Source organism: Lutjanus erythropterus, chromosome 1, assembly GCF_056507025.1.
Source record: "Lutjanus erythropterus isolate fLutEry1 chromosome 1, fLutEry1.hap2, whole genome shotgun sequence".
Lineage (NCBI taxonomy): Eukaryota > Metazoa > Chordata > Actinopteri > Lutjaniformes > Lutjanidae > Lutjanus > Lutjanus erythropterus.
In genome coordinates this window covers 14,583,016-14,601,189 of record NC_139317.1, presented here as the reverse complement: position 1 = coordinate 14,601,189, position 18,174 = coordinate 14,583,016, and the positions used below count along the sequence as shown (strand labels likewise).

The 18,174-nt window shown below is 38.4% G+C and overlaps 1 protein-coding gene across 1 annotated transcript; it reads right to left on the bottom strand.

Moving 5' to 3' along the window:
- Window positions 1–102: 102 nt before the first annotated feature.
- On the bottom strand, window positions 103–17,453 carry pir (pirin). The gene is made up of 8 exons (XM_084714477.1): window positions 17,351–17,453; window positions 13,047–13,127; window positions 7,939–8,145; window positions 6,346–6,430; window positions 4,181–4,225; window positions 1,831–1,913; window positions 1,082–1,148; window positions 103–695 (listed from the first exon to the last, which is right to left on the bottom strand). The coding sequence occupies exons 1-8, from the start codon at window positions 17,417–17,419 to the stop codon at window positions 577–579; spliced, it is 756 nt and encodes a 251-aa protein (XP_084570603.1). The 5' UTR covers window positions 17,420–17,453; the 3' UTR covers window positions 103–576.
- Between the last annotated feature and the right edge of the window lie 721 nt (window positions 17,454–18,174).

The following is an 18,174-nucleotide window of genomic DNA, read 5'->3' as shown; positions in this document are numbered from 1 at the left end:
GTCTGTAAAGCTATTTGGTTATTGAGGTCATTTAATATCTGGCAGCTGGAAAATTGTTTTACAACAGCTGAATAAAATAGGTCAATTTTTCTTTAGCAAATCATGTGGTAAAACATAAAAACATTTGTAAAACCTTCATACTTAAATTTAATTATGTTAAATTATCTTCGTAAGAACAATGTGTGAAAGCTCGGCTGCAGTTTTATTTCAAACAGCAGAGGGAAAATGTAATAAAGTTTAAATTTAACAAGGGGAGTGGAGAGCAGTTAAAAGCACATTTCCCTTAAAAATCTATATTTTACAAGGAAAAGAGGGTAAACAACTACAGTGCTAACAACAGGGCATGTCGTTTACTCCCACATGTAGCATGTGGACATGCAACAAATTTAAATAGATGCTGGAAAGTTCTAAATGTCCTGTAAACAAGCACAGAACATACCCTGAGAAATAAATATCCACATTTCAAACATTTTTACATAATTATCTTACAACAAATATCTCTATAAATATGCCTCTGGTGCAGAGAACATGTAAGGCAAACATGTTGACCAGGGAAAAGACTGCAAAGTGTTTTGTTCAGACAGAGTCTCTGATCTTGGACCTCCAATTTACAGCCCTTTCAAAGCCATTTCTGCCAGTCTGGTAGTCCCTGATAGCCTGTCTGATCTCTTCCTCTGTGGTCATGACAAATGGACCTGAATGGCAGACACATCATAAGAAAATATTACATTACAGGTGTTAGTTAAGTTGGGTATCGAGAACCAGCACGTAACTGGTACCGGTTCTGACAAGTCGGTACAGAAATATCAATAAGCTCCTGGACAAATGATCTGCTATCATTATTTATGTAAAGCTACATAAACAGCTGACAGGGTAACATATTCAGAAGTGTGGGCTCACTTTACTAAATTGAATGAAAATGCAGCTAAATGCAATAATTCAACTTATTTCTGCAAAAAAGTATTAAAATAAATGTTGAATCTTTTCACATCGTTGATTGTCATGTCGGCAGTATCAGTAAGAGTACTGATGAGTCTCAGTATCAATAAAACATATCTACAAAATAACACAAATGACGTACCGTGTTGTACCACAGGCTCTTTGATTGGTTCTCCTGCGATCAGCACAAAACGGGAAACTTCAGAGTCCTGAGGAGGAAATAAGACGCAGCGTTATAATCATCATCCCCACCGAGGGATCAGAACAGGTCCCAAGATAAGTCTGTGGATAAAGATAAATTCCTGGTCAAATGTAGGTGTCCTACAAAGATTTTTCGCAACTTATGATGCCTCTAAGACCTGCATAAGAAAACAAGATGAGTGAATGAACAAGTGATTTTTAATGCCTGCCGCTGAGTCGGAGTTTCCCTGAAATCAAATCATATGCAGACAACAAGAGCTTATGTTAAAAATTCACCATCCAAAGTTACAGTTAGCCAGTTAAAAAGAAGCAAGAGAAGACTTTTCTTTTTGCCTTTTTGATTTTATTTTTGACATTATGTTTTCATTTTAAGCAGGACTAGGATCCCGGTCTCCTGGGTGAAAGTCCCGTGTTTGTTTAAATCGTCCGTCCGCCCCATCTCGTCCATATGCAAACTTTCCCGCTCTTTTTACTTATCCTGTCATACTTAATAGTGAATGTCCTACTCTGAATTTACCCTCTGCATGAAATGTGTAATGTAAATAACGTTGTGTCATCGTTAATGTCAAATTGTTGCCACAAATTGTACATAATTGAGAAAGTTTATTGTGAGCTTGGGATGTAAAGGATTAAGTAAGTCATCAAACAAACACATTAGTAAAGTAGAGAAAAGACAGAGAATTTCCTCACCTTGTTTTGAACTTTGACACAGTCTCCATCTCCAAACACCACAGTGTGATGGGGCTCCACCTTCTGCTGCTCCTGATCTGGGCCTTCAAAACAAGAGAAGTTCACAGTTATGTCCTTAAGAAACGCTGGAACTCTTCATTTGCAGTCTGGTCATGTTCACTGGGGAGCCTGGTTCCACTGCCCGTGTTGTTAACACCAGCCCTCCCCTGACGCTCCGAGCTCCGGCCCAGGCAGACTCAAGTCAGCTAACAGGGCCACTAGCTGCACAGCTAACTAGCTAATGGCAGCTGGTAGCTACACCCATAGATAGCAAAGAGTATCATGAGCAGCAGTCAGCAGTGATATACTGTGGCCATATTTTACACATTGCACCTCTAATTCCCATTAAGAAAGTGTAAACCCACCACTCCCATTACTTTCAGAGACATATTAAAATAATCTCAAACATATACTGCCTCATAATACAAAATTATTGCATCATTACTGTTAACTCTAATAAAAGTGAAATGAAAGAGAGGATAAAACATTCAGCTGAGACAGTTTCTCACAATTCTGACAAAATAGGGCTGTTATTTCATGTTAGGAAACAAACCACAGAATAAACATGTTATTTAAAATGATTGATTAGGGTTTGTGGTCTTGGAGCTCTTTTTGAAGAATTTCTGAAACAAATGGGAGTCTATTACTTGTGGGAGTAGGGGCTAAGCCTAACCCTAACAAAAAAAAAAAAGAATAAAAAAAAAAACATAAAAGTTTTGATGGTCAATAAGAGCAACGAGGAGGGAAAATAGATGAAACCTGTTCGGACATTGCTATTTTCTTATTCACCCAAAGCTAACTTATTTGCTGCTCACAAGCTAACATGTGCATCAATAACAAATGCATTAGTTTGACGAATCACAACAATCAGGCACCTGCATGTTTGAGACATCTTGACCTGGTTTCCCACAATGTTTGCACACTGCAACACTTCTAGCGCTGACGCTAAACGCTAAGAAGCCAGACACTTCCACTTGTGGCCGGTGCATTCATCAAAGCCAGCTGGTCCTGATTTGACCAGACTACATGTAGAGTCGGAGACTTCAGATTCAAATAACTTCTTTAATCTTAGCAGCCATTTTCATCCTCTCGTGTCATCAAAACATCTGTCAACAATTAGGACCACTCTGAGAGATCCTGCAGTATAACGATGGAGAGTAATCAAATCATAATGAAATTTCATGAAAGAATAATAAAATGGGAATTCTGACTGAAAACAACAGGTTCCAACAAACCAAGAAAGCCTCTGAAAATGAATCCACTGTCTGAAAGTGTTTGTTCTCATGCGAGGGGAACTCCCTGATCGCACAACGTCAACCAATATGCAGGAAATGCAGTATTTCATGTCAAACGGCAATACTGGTACAACAGGGCGTGGTTACAACATGTGGGAAAAGTGATAAAACTCTGTGATGGTCATAATTTATATACTGTAGCACAATTAGTGTTCCAGTGATGTTGGGTAAATTTCAGATTGATCAGGAGTGGAAAAAAGTCTGGAGAGAGTCAGTATGAATCCATCAGGCTTTAAAGTGGAACACATGGGCCTTTTGGCTGAACGTAGAAGGGAAGTTGCGATTGGACTGAGATCACACGCATATTTGTAACGTCGACATGGCAGCAGGAAGAGCAGGGAGGGAAATGTTCAAATACACTGAAAAGAGTTTACATATCCAACTAAAATTTAGTGGTGGAATAGGGAATGATTTCTTCTTCTAAAGTGTTGGACCAGACGAGACAAGTAATGTTCTGTATGTATTCATAAGGGAAATAAACTAATGTCTTGCTGCAAAGTTTAAATAGAAAAGGTGTATAGTGGGCCTTTTTTCTAGAAGCACTTTTCATGTGGTTGTCCAGTCAGTGTTGATGGTAAATGCAGTCAATTGAAGCAATAAATCCCTCAGCATGTCCTGTATTGACCAGGAAATCCGAGTTTTCCTGCTGCAACCGCTGATGTCACTGGATGCAAAAAGAGCTACAGGCTATTTCAGCTTGGATTTTTCTAGCCTCCGCCTCTGGATAGCCAGGAGACAGGCTAAATGAGTATGTTTGTCACCTAACATGTTCTGGCCAAGAAAGTAATAACTACATGGCTCTGGTGGTGATAACATGGCAACATGGGTGTGTGCATCAGAAGCTCGCCCACAATGCATCCTGGCGTAGGCACTGCTGCAAAACTCTGCAAGCCAGAGAACTAAGCTTTGTTGGTCAAGATAGCATGCACGCTTCAACTGACTACATTTACCTTCAACACTGACTGAACAGCCACATGAAAAATGCAAAATTTACCCTTTAACCAGACAAAACTCACCAATATGAATGGATCCTGACAGTGTGTAGATGAATGCAGTCCATCCTGTCAAACACAGAAATAGTATTTAAGTATATATGTGTAATAAAGAAATAGTTAAATATTTTTTCTTTGCTCTTAAACCTGCAATAAAAAATGTTGGACACCAGCACAAACAAGTTTGTTAACACAACATTGACATATCACCATCTTTTAAGTTAACGCAGTGAGCAAACAATTTATTTAAACATCTGGCAGTTTCGGAGCAACATTGTCATTCATTTTTGTGGCCATCTGACTAACATAATTTAACAGCTGCATGGCCACAAGAGTCTGCAGGATGTAAATGTTGTCATCCGCTCCAAAATATCTGTCTGCATCTACCTTCTGTGTTACTTTTTAAAATATAATATACTATAAATATTACAACATACAGTTTTAAAAAACATTTTTGGGGGCATTTTTGCCTTTATTTGATTGTGACAGCTGAAGATATGACAGGAAAGGTGGTACACAGAGAGGGGACAGCTGGAATGAGCAATTTATTAAGTTAGTTACTTTTTGTATGTAATATATTACTGTAATGCGTTACTTTTGTAACATGGTGTCCCAACACCGTGGACCATACACAGCGATTAACACGTCCCCATATACCAACACCAAATCTTGAGTAAACGTGATGTGTGGTGACAGTTTTGAACTTTTTAATAAAATATTCACAGATGAGAACAATTTCGAGGTCTAGTAAATATTGTAAAGTCAAATTCACTCTTCACTGCAGGCAGTGCAGTGACAGAAATATACAGCATTATGAGGCTCAGGGATATATTCCTTGTGTTGTAAAGCTCTCCTCCTCTCCATGTTGCTCACTCTCGCTCTCTGTTAATGTAAAATGCTGAGCTGTCCTGTCCTCCAACAGCTTTACAAGCTTTGTGAGCCCCGAGGTGTTTCTGTAATAACTGGAAATATCTGCTGATAACACTTTATCCACATTTCTCTTACTCCTCCACAGTTGTAGTGCAGTCTTTGATCAAAAACCTTGTGTGAACCTTGAGTCAACTGACCTACATCCTTATGAACGGAGCCTTTAAAATGCAAAACACGGCGCTCTATCTGGTGAAATAGGAAGTAGAAAAATTTACTTGGGGCCACTGATGGTATTGTTATCTTATAGCAAGACCACTTCAATGTGCAGTTACTGAAAGAAAGCGCAATATTTCTGAAAACTTTACTTTATGGTTTTCATTAATAACATAGCTTCATTTTTTGTTTAAGTATGGTGAAAACAGCAATTTTAAGACATTTTATATACATTAGTTATTCATGCATTGGACACAAAGTTAGAAACTCTTGTAGGAGTTTGATTAGGTTATTAATACCCCTGAAAAAAGGCTATCTGAGCTTTGTTGTTTTTTTCTGTACTTTCAATCAAATCCCACAGAGTATGCAATGAAAATTCAAGCATTGTTGTCCAACTGTTCATGATTATTGTGAGTTATTGCTGAACAAGGTCTTCTTTTCTGGATGTAACATAGCAGCAAATTGCAACATGCAATCCCTTAGAAATACATGCATACAATACATTTTTGAATGGAATTGTGTTTTTATTAAAGTTGTATTCAACTAGTATGAAAGAACCAGAAAAAAATAATTAAACAAAATAATTTTGCAGGTCAGATTATACTATATTTTTGGCATCCAGGCCTGTCCTACTGCCAAAGGCAGGGGCAGACATGTCGGTTTCCAATTTAAAAAAAAAAAATCAGTATTGCCAAAGCTTCAGAAATGAAACCATCAGCATGAAAGGAAAAGCATTCAAAATTAAACATTTCAAGATGAAGAGATAGTGCTGCTTTAAAGGTCATCATTTATTATTTGTTTTTTTCCAGCCACTTTTCACAAAAAAATATTCTGTAAAAAATAAGCAGAGCATGTTGTGTTCCCTAGTATCACTCATTGTTCTGTTTCTTGAAGGACAATGTTTCATGTAGCTTGTGGTGAACAAGGTTGTCTCATAGCGAGGACACTTCAGAGTGCATTAACGCTTCAAGTAAATGGACGTAAAGAGAAAAAAAAGTGAGGAGGGATGGTTTAAGATTAGAGCCCAAAACAACCATGAGATGCTTTTACATCCTTACAGACCACTCAGAAACACTACTGTGTATTTTTACATGTTATTCTGTTACCTGCGGGGACCGGCTGCACATGCAGGGCTCCTGCTTCCAGTCTGAAGTCCAGGTACAAGGTTGGTGTCCTTGTGAAGACCTTAGACTAAATGGGGACGGAAAAAAAGGACAGTCAGAAAATATGCTTACTTTCTCAAAAACACATACACACTTGCACAGCCACACAGCCACAAGTTTTAAATATTTATTGTATGAAACAGAGCACATATTCATGCAAACTTTGGAATAGTGGCGCCAGTGATGGCCATGGTCATTTGTTTACAACTTTAAAACCATCTGCACGTCAGTTCTCTTTAAAAGGGCTGCGAACATCAAGTTAGAGCTGCATTGTTCTGTTACTGCCAAGATAATGTTGTTCATCGGCTCCACACCCGACTAATAATTAGGTGGTTTTTCAGAGATATAATGTAGGTCCATGGCTTACACTTCTTGCACTTCTTGCACTACACGGCTTTGTGTATTATTTCATGTGTATTTTTTTGAGACATCTGACCAAATAGATCTTGGTCCACATCTGCAGTTGATGTAAATGACCCTAAAGACACTTCAGCACTGAGGATTTGAGGATCACTGCATTTTCTCTTCTTTCTTCTGTTCGGTTATTATTATCAGGTGCATGTAGACCTTTTCCACAGCAGCTGTTTTGACACGAAACAGAAGAGTAAACACAGGTGCTACCAATTCAAGTCCAACAGACTCAGAATGTTTCTGTTGTGCATGTTGACTCACTGGCTTAAGTAGTATCATTGGTAGCACCTGTGTTTAGCCTGCTGCTTCATATCAATATGGCTGCTGTGAAAAAGGTCTGTTGTGACCATCCCAAGAGAACTTAATTCACTGTCAGCTGCAATTAAGTGTGTCTTAGTGTATGAATTATTACCATAAAAAAGACATTTTATGAGCCTTTACAGTCTACATACAATGAATAGAGAGAAATGGATGTTTAAGATTTAGAGGAGTTCAATGACCTGTGTTAAACCAAGAAGTTTTTTTATTGCCAAACCACAACTTGCTGTGTCTCATGCCCTACAGTAACCTCTTACAATGTACTCACACAAACACAGACATAATTAACCATAATTTGTATCAATTGCCCCCAATCAGCCTCAGCTTCGTCATCAGTCCTCACATCAGTTTCCACATCAACTTCCACTAAAGTTCACAAGTGTAATAAAACAAGTACACACACAAACACACACACATTCGTCTGCACGCCACCACCACCGAGTCATTGCTCGCAGGCCAGAATAATCTGCTCCTCATTTGCTGCTTCCTCTTTTCAAACAGACTCTGCTGACACACACACACTGGTCAAATGGTGTGGTTAACAGGCATTCGCACACTCACACACACACACACACACACACACACACACACACACACACACAAATGCATGCACAATTATGTCATTGTTTGTCAGTTTTTCCTGTTTGCCTTGCGGATCCATCAGATGAGAAACCACCATGAGATCAACAGCTACCAAGAAAGTAAACATCATGTATGTTTTCAAAGTGGTTTCATTAAATGATGCTGCAGTGACATCACATTCTCTCACACACACACACACACACACACACACACATAGACACACACCTTTGCTCCTAATGCCTCTCCAGAAATCACAGCGACTGTGACTCCTCCCCGGCTGGGTCTGGGGATGTCGGAGCCTTTGAGCTCCTGGTACGCTGGTTCCACCATCTTGTCTCGTCTCGGCAGGTTCACCCACAGCTGTAAGCCCACCACCGGCTCCTCTGACACGGGCATCTCAGCGTGGACCACCCCCCGTCCTGCAGTCATCCACTGATGGACAAGGATATTTCAAACACACCAAAGACACAAATGTCATACATACACATATTCAGTGTGCAGACTGAGATCACAGATGTCACTATTCATATTGCTTTGTGTTCAAGCCACAAAACTGTATTTGTCTCTGTATTTGTATTAAAGAGCCAGAAGAGAGAAGATTTTTTTATCACATATACATGAAGCCACTTTTGTCCAAACAGAAATGAGGAATTGTGATGAAATTTTGTACAGACATACAGTAAGTTGTTTTCAAGGAATTTCTCGTAACTCTGGTGATCCCCTGACCTGCCACCAGCAGGTCAAAGTTTTTTTTTCAGTGTCTGGACATCTACAGTACAAGAGATGGTTATTTGGTTAAAACATTCATAGTTGTTACTGTAGATGATGTTTCTAAATTCCCCATGATTGTTTAAGTGTGGTTATTTAAGTCTAATAACTTCTGTGATCACCCTAAACCTGCCTATGTTAAACAAGAATTAATGAATTTCAGCCCTTATTTGCAGTTTTCCAAGATTAAATGAACAATTTCCCAAAATAAAATAAAAAGAATAAGACCTTGAATTAGGTGGAAAACAAAAGTATTAACCAAAAAGGTGTGGGCTGACGTTAAGCTACACAAAAACAGGCTATACAAACAAAAAGGAATAACCAAACATAAGTTCAAGGCATATCATCATCAGAAAGAATAAAAACGAAGTTCCAATCTTCGATCTTTGATGGTGTTTACACCTCGGTTTTATATATGTTTTTAAACGTGCAGAGCGAGTTCATGTTGGCTCTCTCTAATTTCAAACAGCCTCTGAACACAGCCAGAAGGTAAATTATTTTGAGCTTTGTAGATCATCTCTGCTGTTTTAAGATCAATCAGACCACAGAACTTTAAAGTGCGTAATTTGATGAATAATGGATTTGTGGCTCATAATGATTCTTTCTTCTGTAGCATGAAAATGTGATTTATGTTGGTTTTGTATGTGTCCCCTCATAACTACACACAGTATTTAATGTATGGAATTACGAGCGATAAATACAAATGTTCTGACTGTTTTTACATTGTTTCTGTGTTGTTTCCCACATAATTTGTGATCATTTATCACACCCAGTAATTTAGCTTCATACACTCTTTCGATCCCTTTCCCTGAGCAAAACAAATCAGTGTCAACATTATACCAGCTAAACATCACTGAGCATGTTAGCATGCAGATGAAGCACAAGAACAACCCCACAGAAAGTTTGTTAATCAAACACTGGTCCTGGCAGATGGCCGCCCGTGATAGAAATCTGGATCCGTGCGAGGTTTCTGTCTGTTAAAAGGAAGATTTCCTCGCCTATAATCTGAACCTGCTCTATATGAAAGGTGCCCTAATATAACTCCTGTTATTATTTTGCATTATTATTTTGTCGGTGTAGTGATGCGATTTAAAGTCACTGTTTTACAATAACCTATTCATAAATTTGGTCCTTTTTGTGTTTTGATGAGTGGATTAAAACCCACACATGAACAAAAGGTTGTAAAAGCATCCGCGGCCCAGATGTGGTAGACCATCTATGTTTTGAGAAGATTTTTCTTCTTCTTGCTCCTTTTCGACCAGAAAATTCTGCGTTGGAAGTACACACTGAAGTGATTTAAAAAAAACAGATGATAAAGCATAATGAAATTTAACTACTGTTGGCTGCTTTCACGCAGGCTTCGCCCTTTTTAATGCACTTGCTTATCTTCCAGGTTTGATTTCCTAACAACATAATTCGATACTGAGGTTACAGATCATAGAAGTCATCAGAACACTTTCACATAGTTACAACATGACAATAAAGTTTTATCTTTGACTAACTTTAATCTAGAAATATTCACTGCAAATGAATACCTAGCTGAAGAAATTTCAAGTCAATTTAAATCAGGTAGTGAAATAAATGTGAAACACTGGCACGAAACATAAAATAAACACATTAAACTTAAACCACCAATAACTTACATGGCATCCTTTGAAACATTTCCAGCAGTATTATACAGAAAATAAGACGTGTTACTGCTACTACTGTGCAAAAACACCAGTTTAGTTTTCAAAGTAAATTGACAAAAGTGAGATATAAATACATACTTCTGATAGGCTCCTGAATATAATAATATGACAAATAAACTGTGAAACATGGAGCTGGTTTTAAGTAGAGGTTAACAACACTGGATGAAATAAAGTTCAGTTTAAAAGTCTAACTGCTTCCCCTTTAGGCCAGCTGTAAATTTCCACTGTTGAGCTTAGCTTTAAATGCAGCTGTTATCTATGTCATCGTGTTGTCTGGTTTGTTTTATTGCTGTTTGCTGAGTATTCACTGTCACGGGTTGATTGGATAGTAAAACATTCAGAACAAAAGAAACTAGAAAACCCACAGAACAGAGGAGACAGAGATCTGTGCGCTGTTTGAAATTAAATTCATTAAACTAAAAATATTTTATGTGATCTGTCTAACTTGGAAATAATTTGCCAGTTTGGGTACACGGAGTCCTGATAAAAATGGACACTGTGCATAAAATTATAAAGACTGTCATTCGTTTAAAACTTTGAAACAGCTTGTAATATAATTATTCTTATACCAAGTTCATTACAGGTAACCAACTAAGTTACAACTCGATTTCTTAAAATTTTCCCGCGCGGTCTTCCTCACTTGCTTGACCGAAACCCCGCTTTAATCTGAGCTCATGTTTGAGCGTTCCCCGAAGGACCGACATGACGTCCGAGCCTACAGAGGGTGCACGTGGCGAGTTAGAGCAGATTCAGCTGAACTGGATGAACCTTACCAGCAGCAGATTGAAGCTGAGTCAGCAGCCTGTGTGTGTGTGTGTGTGTGTGTGTGTGTGTGTGTGTAAACATAACTTTACTACTTTAAAAACACAGGAAACAACCCACAGGGCATGATATCCAATTAGTGTGAGTGCACAACATTTAAATGCATATGTAATGAGTTTGTGGGGATTTGTCTGCCAATGGGCTTAAGTCTTGTTCTGCTCTTTCATTTACGTTAATAAGAAGTGGACTGAAAGCTTCTGATTCACGTTACTGACTTACTTAAAATGACTACTAGAGGATTAGACTGATACATGTAAACAATGACATCACACTGTTAGATAATGTGTATCTAATATCCGAAGAACAGAAAACACCACCTCTTTATTTTAGCAATTTCATCAAGAGTAAAGTTACAGAAATAGTTCAGCATTTTGGGAAATGTGCTCATTTGCTGTCTTGTTGAGAGTTAAATGAGAAGATTGATACCACTCTTTTATCTGTATGGTACAGTCAGCAGCCATTAGCTTAGCTTAGCACAAAGGGACCGGAAACAGCCCGGCTCTGTCAAAAAGTCCACCAACCAGCACCTATACTCACTAATTAAAGCTGGTGTCTTATTTTTGGCAAACTTCCATAATAAGCTTTAAGCATAAGTGGTCTGGCAGAAAACTTTTGCTCCTCCTTGTCACTCTGTTTTCTTAAGAAAACACTTTCATAGTTGTTTGTTGAGTCTCATTCAATTCGATGACCTGGGAATGAGACTCAAAACCCAAAGTATGAGTATTTCTCGGCTGAGGGCAGAGAGAGGGCTGCGCCAACTTAATATTTTCGTAGTCGACTAGTAGTCGTCAGTTCAAGCCATTATTCGATTAGTTGTTGCACGTTTATGATATTAATTTTATTATTTAAATATAAATTCTGGGGCACAAAGCAAGCTATCTGTTAAATACTAACAGCAAACGTGGAAATGATTCCGAATGTGTCAGAATAACCTGCAAAGAGACAGAATACTTGGTTAATTTATTTTACCACAACATAACCTCACACAAGTCTTGGAATTAACTTTCAACTTCACAAAAACAAATACTCATGGATTTATCAACACGATTATACTTAGAAATGAACTCGCTAAGTGAAATTTGCACCTCAACTGCTTCACACCTCCCTGTCTGAAGCCACTGTGTCTTTGTCGTTGTCCCTGGAGTCCTGGTTGGAGACGCTGTATCACTGTATCAGTCGACCCCGTACTGTTTTCCCGGTCATTCAACCAGCCTCCGTCAGTTTCTGAGTCTGTGTTCCAGCCTAATAGGACTCCTAACTGAGCTAACCAGCTAATGGAAGCTACGGCACAGCGTCAGTGTCACAAGAGAAAAGGTCCATGTTGCAACAATCTTCTGGCCAAACAGCAAGGCACAGCTCCTGAACAGAGTCTGAGGTGGGTTTTGTTTTTCTGTGATTAACAAATAAATGAAAACGTAGACAACTAAGACTCGTCTCACCAACTAACAGTTTAGTCTCTTATGAGGCATCTCTAGTAACTTCCAAGCTTGTCATCGCCATAATCAATTACCTACTCACATGTCTTTGAAGCTACAACCAGCAGCTGGTTAGCTTAGCATTAAGGCTGAAAACATGGGGAACGAGTTAGCCTGGCTCTGGCAGGTTAGTTTGGCACACAAACCCCTGTAAAATGGCGAATTGTACATTTGTATAATTTAAATCAATGAGACATGACAAGTGAGCTTTAGTAGGCAGATTGTCTTAGCTTTTTGACAGCGTCAGGTTAATCGTTTCCCTCTATATTTCCAGCCTTTGTGCTAAGCTAGCTGTCTGCAGCTTCTTATTTATCAGTTTTCACACATCTGCACTAGCGACAGCCGTGGCCGGAGGCATTATGTGTTGGGGATTTTTATCCAACTGCATGAAATGATAAGAATTTTGACATCAAAGGTCAAGGCCACTCTGATTCAAGAGTTCATTCACTAATAATGAAAAAAAATCAATCAAAATGTATAATAGGATAAAATGATAAAGTGTCATTCCTAAAATGCTGAACGATTCCTTTAAAAATGCATAAAAATGATCTCTATAAGCAATTATGGAGTGGCCTACTTGCAGATCTCCAGGTTTCAGTCGTCCTGAATGACCACAGAAGTCTTCATGGGCTGTGATCCCCTCTAAAACGTACGTCACCTGGTCAAAGAAAAACATGCATGTAAACAGCTGTTGCAAAATTGTGCATGATTGCCTCATACAGATACAGATCTATTACAAAGACAACGGTAAAGAAATTAGTATCTTTTTCACATTAAGTTAAATATAATAGTCCAGTTTTCTTTAACTCAGGCCGTGAACTTAGAAACAAGTGCTGCTTCGACACTAAAAGCACGTGTGCGCCCGTTTCACTGCCCCAGTGGTCAGACTGGACAGGAAGAGAAGAGCTGATTGTGGGGTCGTGGGTTCAGAGGTGAACATCTGTCTCAGGGAGGAAAGCTCGGGCCCCTGCAGTGAGCTGCCTGTGATCTGTCTCCACAGCTGTGTGATTTCAAAAGTCATGTGAGTGTGAGCAAACACACCTGCTGAAAGGCATGCTGGGAGTGTAGCCTAGTCCCATCCTCCCACACCGGGAGATTTAAGTTGCATCTGCCAAATCAAATATACTTGGAGGAAAGTCTGGCAATCTGAGGACAATATCTGGGTTTGTTAAAAGTTTGTTTGATTTTAAAGATGCATGTTCGACCTGCCACATTACCTCCATTCATCAGTGTGGTTGTAGTATTACTTCTAATACCACAGTACAGAAATAAACCATAATTTAAAACATATGAAAGGCTTGTGATGAATTTAATGTACAGCATTAAGCAAGAAAAAAGTCATTTTCATAAGCATATCACTAAAAGGTTCGCAGAGAGACTAACAGAGCGAGAGCCAGAATAAGAGCAAACGATTATATTTTCCATTCCCATAGCTTGAAGCCTGAAAAGAAAAGGTTTTTAATCAGACTTTCTCCCACTCTACAGCATAAATCAGTAAAGCCCAGACAAATCCACTTAGAGCTGACGGGAAACAATGACAACCAGCTGGTAGACATTGTGAATATTGGAAGGGTGTGAACGATCTATATTTGCAGCTGCTTTATCTGGATTTATTGGCAGAAAATGGCAGAAATTGAATATAATACTCATAAGTATGTTTTCAGTAGTGCGTAATCACCTGAGAATAAAAATTGTTGTGTTTGTTGTGTGTCCTCTTCCACAGAGGCAGCCATGTTGCACCGTCATGTTTCTACAGTAGCCCAGAACAGACAAACCAAACACTGGCTCTATATAGGGCCTTTCACATTTTTCACAAGGTTGGAAGGGGAGGGTGAGGTGTTTGCAACTTGCAAGCTCGCCACAAGATCCTTTAATGAGTGGGTACCTGTTTTGTTTATCTCATGCATGAGGAAACAAATATACAGGTGATGCAATACATGTTCCTGGCAACGGTTTCACACTGTGCCCTGTGATGAACCGCTGACTTGTCCAGGGTGTACCCCGCCTCTCGCCTAATGTCAGCTGGGATAGGCTCTAAGTACAGGTGAGCTGTGAATACAGCGGCTCAGTGTCCGGAGTGTGGGCGTGTTGATGACGCTGTGTGGTGTGCAGCTTCTCCTCTGTGAAGTCACTGATGGCTCTGTTTTCATACAGACGCTGCCAAAATGGCGCACTGGAGTCTCTGCATCTATCATCCTTCTTCCCTTCCACCAATTATGTTAATTTAATGTTAATTTTGATTTGTTTGTTAATTTCATTTTTTTTATATCAGCGCAAAAACAGCCATTATTGCAGATGACTGCTACTGTTCCTCTTCGCTCTGCAGGCGCCCCCTCATCTAAATCACACAGATTATTTCTAACATACATGACTCGCCAGATGTGCTGAAATCACAAGTAATACAAAATCTCATATTTAGAAGCTGTAACCAGCAGAAATCTGACATTTTTACACAGAGAAGTTATTTTAATTATACATCTTGTCATCAATTATTTCTCTGTAAAGTGACGGTGAAACCTTTTTTTTGCCCAATGCACACCAAGGAGCAAGCCAAAACGTCAAGACACACCTGCTCATGCAAAATAGATAGCTTTTATAATCAACCTAACCAGTGGAGTTCTAGCCAATCAGAGGCAGAGTTCCTGATGTGTCGGTGAAAAAAAAAAAAGGCATCAATCAATTTGGCCCTTTAATGAGTCTCTAATAATTTCCTAACTAAGGCTTAACAATATCAGCACATTTTATACTGAAGTAATCCAAAAGTAACAGAAAGAAATCAAGTTACATGACTTTAATGATACTTGGATTAAGTAACTGACTACACTTTTTTAACAGGTAACTAGTTACTGTATTGGAGTACATTTTAAAAGTAGCCCTCATAACCCTGTCTGTAAACTGTTGACAACTTTCTTATAAGTGCTTATTACTATAACACGTACATATTCTCAATTACACATAAGCACTTTATAAGGGCCTTATTACCTATTGACTAATGCTTATTACAAGCACCTTAATATAAAGTGTTCCCATGAATGCGTAAGACTTACACTGTAGTGTTGTTGTTGGAGAAGCCAGATTTTAAACTCAGCATGTTTCCTTAATTTCCGATGGCATATCATGGTAATTTTATGATTCAGTACATATGTCTCATTTAATTAACCATATCAGCACTACTCTTAAGTCAGACATTGAATAAAGACAGTAAATAAATGATATGGGAAGGAACAGTGTGAGAAACAAAGACAGAAGAAAGGCTGTGGGTTCTGACCTGCACTAACCTGAGAAAGTTTTAAATATGTGAGTAAACGCCGAGGTCATGTGTCAAAGACTCTGTTGTTATATACTGTAAAAAGTGATTCAAAAGCAGACCTTCATGAGGTTGTTGGTTCACGGGGAAAGAATTTTAACAATGTAGACTTTAATTTCTAATATGTGAATGTACAAGAGGCTACCACAGTAATGCGATTTTTGGTTTTGCATGTGTATCTGATCTCTCAGTTTTCAACAAACTTGCCAACATGTCAGCAACAATGATCAAGGAAAACTTTCTCTGGTGGAGACATAATACATGGAAATAAATTCAAATGCCTCAAAGAACATAAAACCACACAACCGGGGACGGTTCCACGAGAAACACACCAGAGGCCAGGGAAATTCCTCTGTTTCAAAACAGGGGAATTTATCGTGAGAGGTCATCGTGAAGCCTTAATGAAAAATTAACAGTACCAGAAGATATGATATCTCTGACATCTCTGATTTTCTGTATGATTTTCTTTAAATCTACAAACCTAAATCATCACTTGTGGAAGGCAAAGTGATACTGGAGTTTACCTTCTGCTGGATGCTGTCCTGTCGTCACCATCTAGTGGACAAAATAGGAATTTCACCTCTGAATGACACCCGCTGGTCCTGTGCTTCTGTTGCTGCGCTGCCTTATTCAGTTCTTTGGTTCTGTGGTTGTATCAGCTCAATACTGTTATATTGTTTTGACATATAAGGGAGGAGGGTGTTTTTCTTCTTATCATATATAAGTGCGGTTCATTTACAATCTATATCATTTCATTGTTATGCAGAGTCTGTGATACTACAGTTAGATCCCTCTTTGACCTGAGCTGACTTTGAAAAATGAGGTTGAAAACACAGATTTTTGTTGCTTTGTACTGAACTCTGGGTATCTGTTGTTTCATCCATTAATGGTTTTAGAGGGGGGAAAAAAAAGTATTCTGAACATATAAGTGCAACATCATATGTAGGGATGCATCTGCTGATGCTGCAGATTTTTTGTTTGTTTGTTTATAATTGCAAATATCTAACAAATTCCTTTTTTTTTGTCAGCCAACAGTACAAAAATTAAATATATTCTGTTTATTATCACATAAAGTAAAGAAGAGCCGCTAATTTCTCATAAATAAGAAGCTAGAACTGGCAAATGTTAGATTTATTTTTTGCCTGAGTCAAGTTGATTTATATCATATGGGCCAGTAACACAAATCACCAGTTCGTCTCAAGCGAACTTTATGCTGAACAGAGCCATTTTTGGCCAAAAGAAGAAAAAGAAAATATGTCCAGAGCCAAAATCCTCCCTTGTCCTTAAAGACTTTTCTCTCTTTTGGGATTTGGCATCAATAGGAGACTCAAGACTAACAAAATGTAGAGATCAAGGAAATATTGAAACAACAACTTTAAACCTACAACAATCATAAATGAAAATCAAAATGTTATTTAATAAAATGTTTTTTCCATGTAATGTTTTGCTAAGGCCCCTGCCTTAGACCCTTGAACATTTATGTTCCTCTCGTTTTATTCAACAACTGATGTAACAACCATGTAACAGTAAATTATGATGGTTTGGATTTCCTAAAACTATTGTCAGTTACTTACCGTCTCAAATCCTCTGTGAGGATGGTCTGGAAAACCTGCAGGTTTGCTCACTTTAAACTCATCCAGCATCAGGAAAGGATCAAGGTTTCTCAGCTGGGAATAAATTATGTACAATATTGCACGAATTACAATGATAGTTGGTATGTGGAGTTTTTATTGAGAGGGTTTACAGTTGAGGAACTCACCTCCTTTCTGCCGATGCTCCTGCGGACATGAGCACCGACTCCCTCTGACTGTTCCACACTCAGAACCGTCCTGTCCACTCTTCTCACGTTCATCATGCTGAAGAAAAAGCATTTATGGACTCAAGTTTTTAAGTTTCAAATGCAACAAATCCATCTTTTTTCCTGTACACAAACTCTTTTTTGAGATTAAACAAATAAAAAGCAAAATAATTTGCTTGACATCTTGATATATCCAGGAAAACACTGGAGGAAATGTCACATCATATCTTTTAATATCGGTGCTTCTGACATGTTTGTGATACAAAACAGAATTAATACTCTAATCTGCTGTGGGTCATAAACAGTCATGTTAAACATGTTTATTCAGCCGTTTATCACTGTTACAGTCTTATAATGTCCTTCATGCATCACCTTTATCATCTATCCATCCATTTTTTACTCACCTACTCTCATTCAATGTAACCTGTGTTTCCTAAGACACTGGCTTCTCAACTCAGTTGCACAGCGAGTTGTGAGACCTTGTTTCTGTGTATGAAGTGTAAGGAGTGTATGAAAACTTAATCTAATAAATAAAATATTATTCAAAATATAAAGTTTAATAATATCTTTAAAAAAAATAAAAATCTAATATCTTTAAAA

Excerpts from the sequence above, each read along its gene's own strand:
- pir (XM_084714477.1), bottom strand. The coding sequence starts at position 17,419 with ATGCTGGATGAGTTTAAAGTGAGCAAACCTGCAGGTTTTCCAGACCAT. Across the intron at positions 8,146-13,046 it reads TGAAACCTGGAGATCTGCAA|TGGATGACTGCAGGACGGGG; the intron begins GTAGGCCACTCC and ends CTTGTCCATCAG. Across the intron at positions 4,226-6,345 it reads TGTGCAGCCGGTCCCCGCAG|GATGGACTGCATTCATCTAC; the intron begins GTAACAGAATAA and ends TGTGTTTGACAG.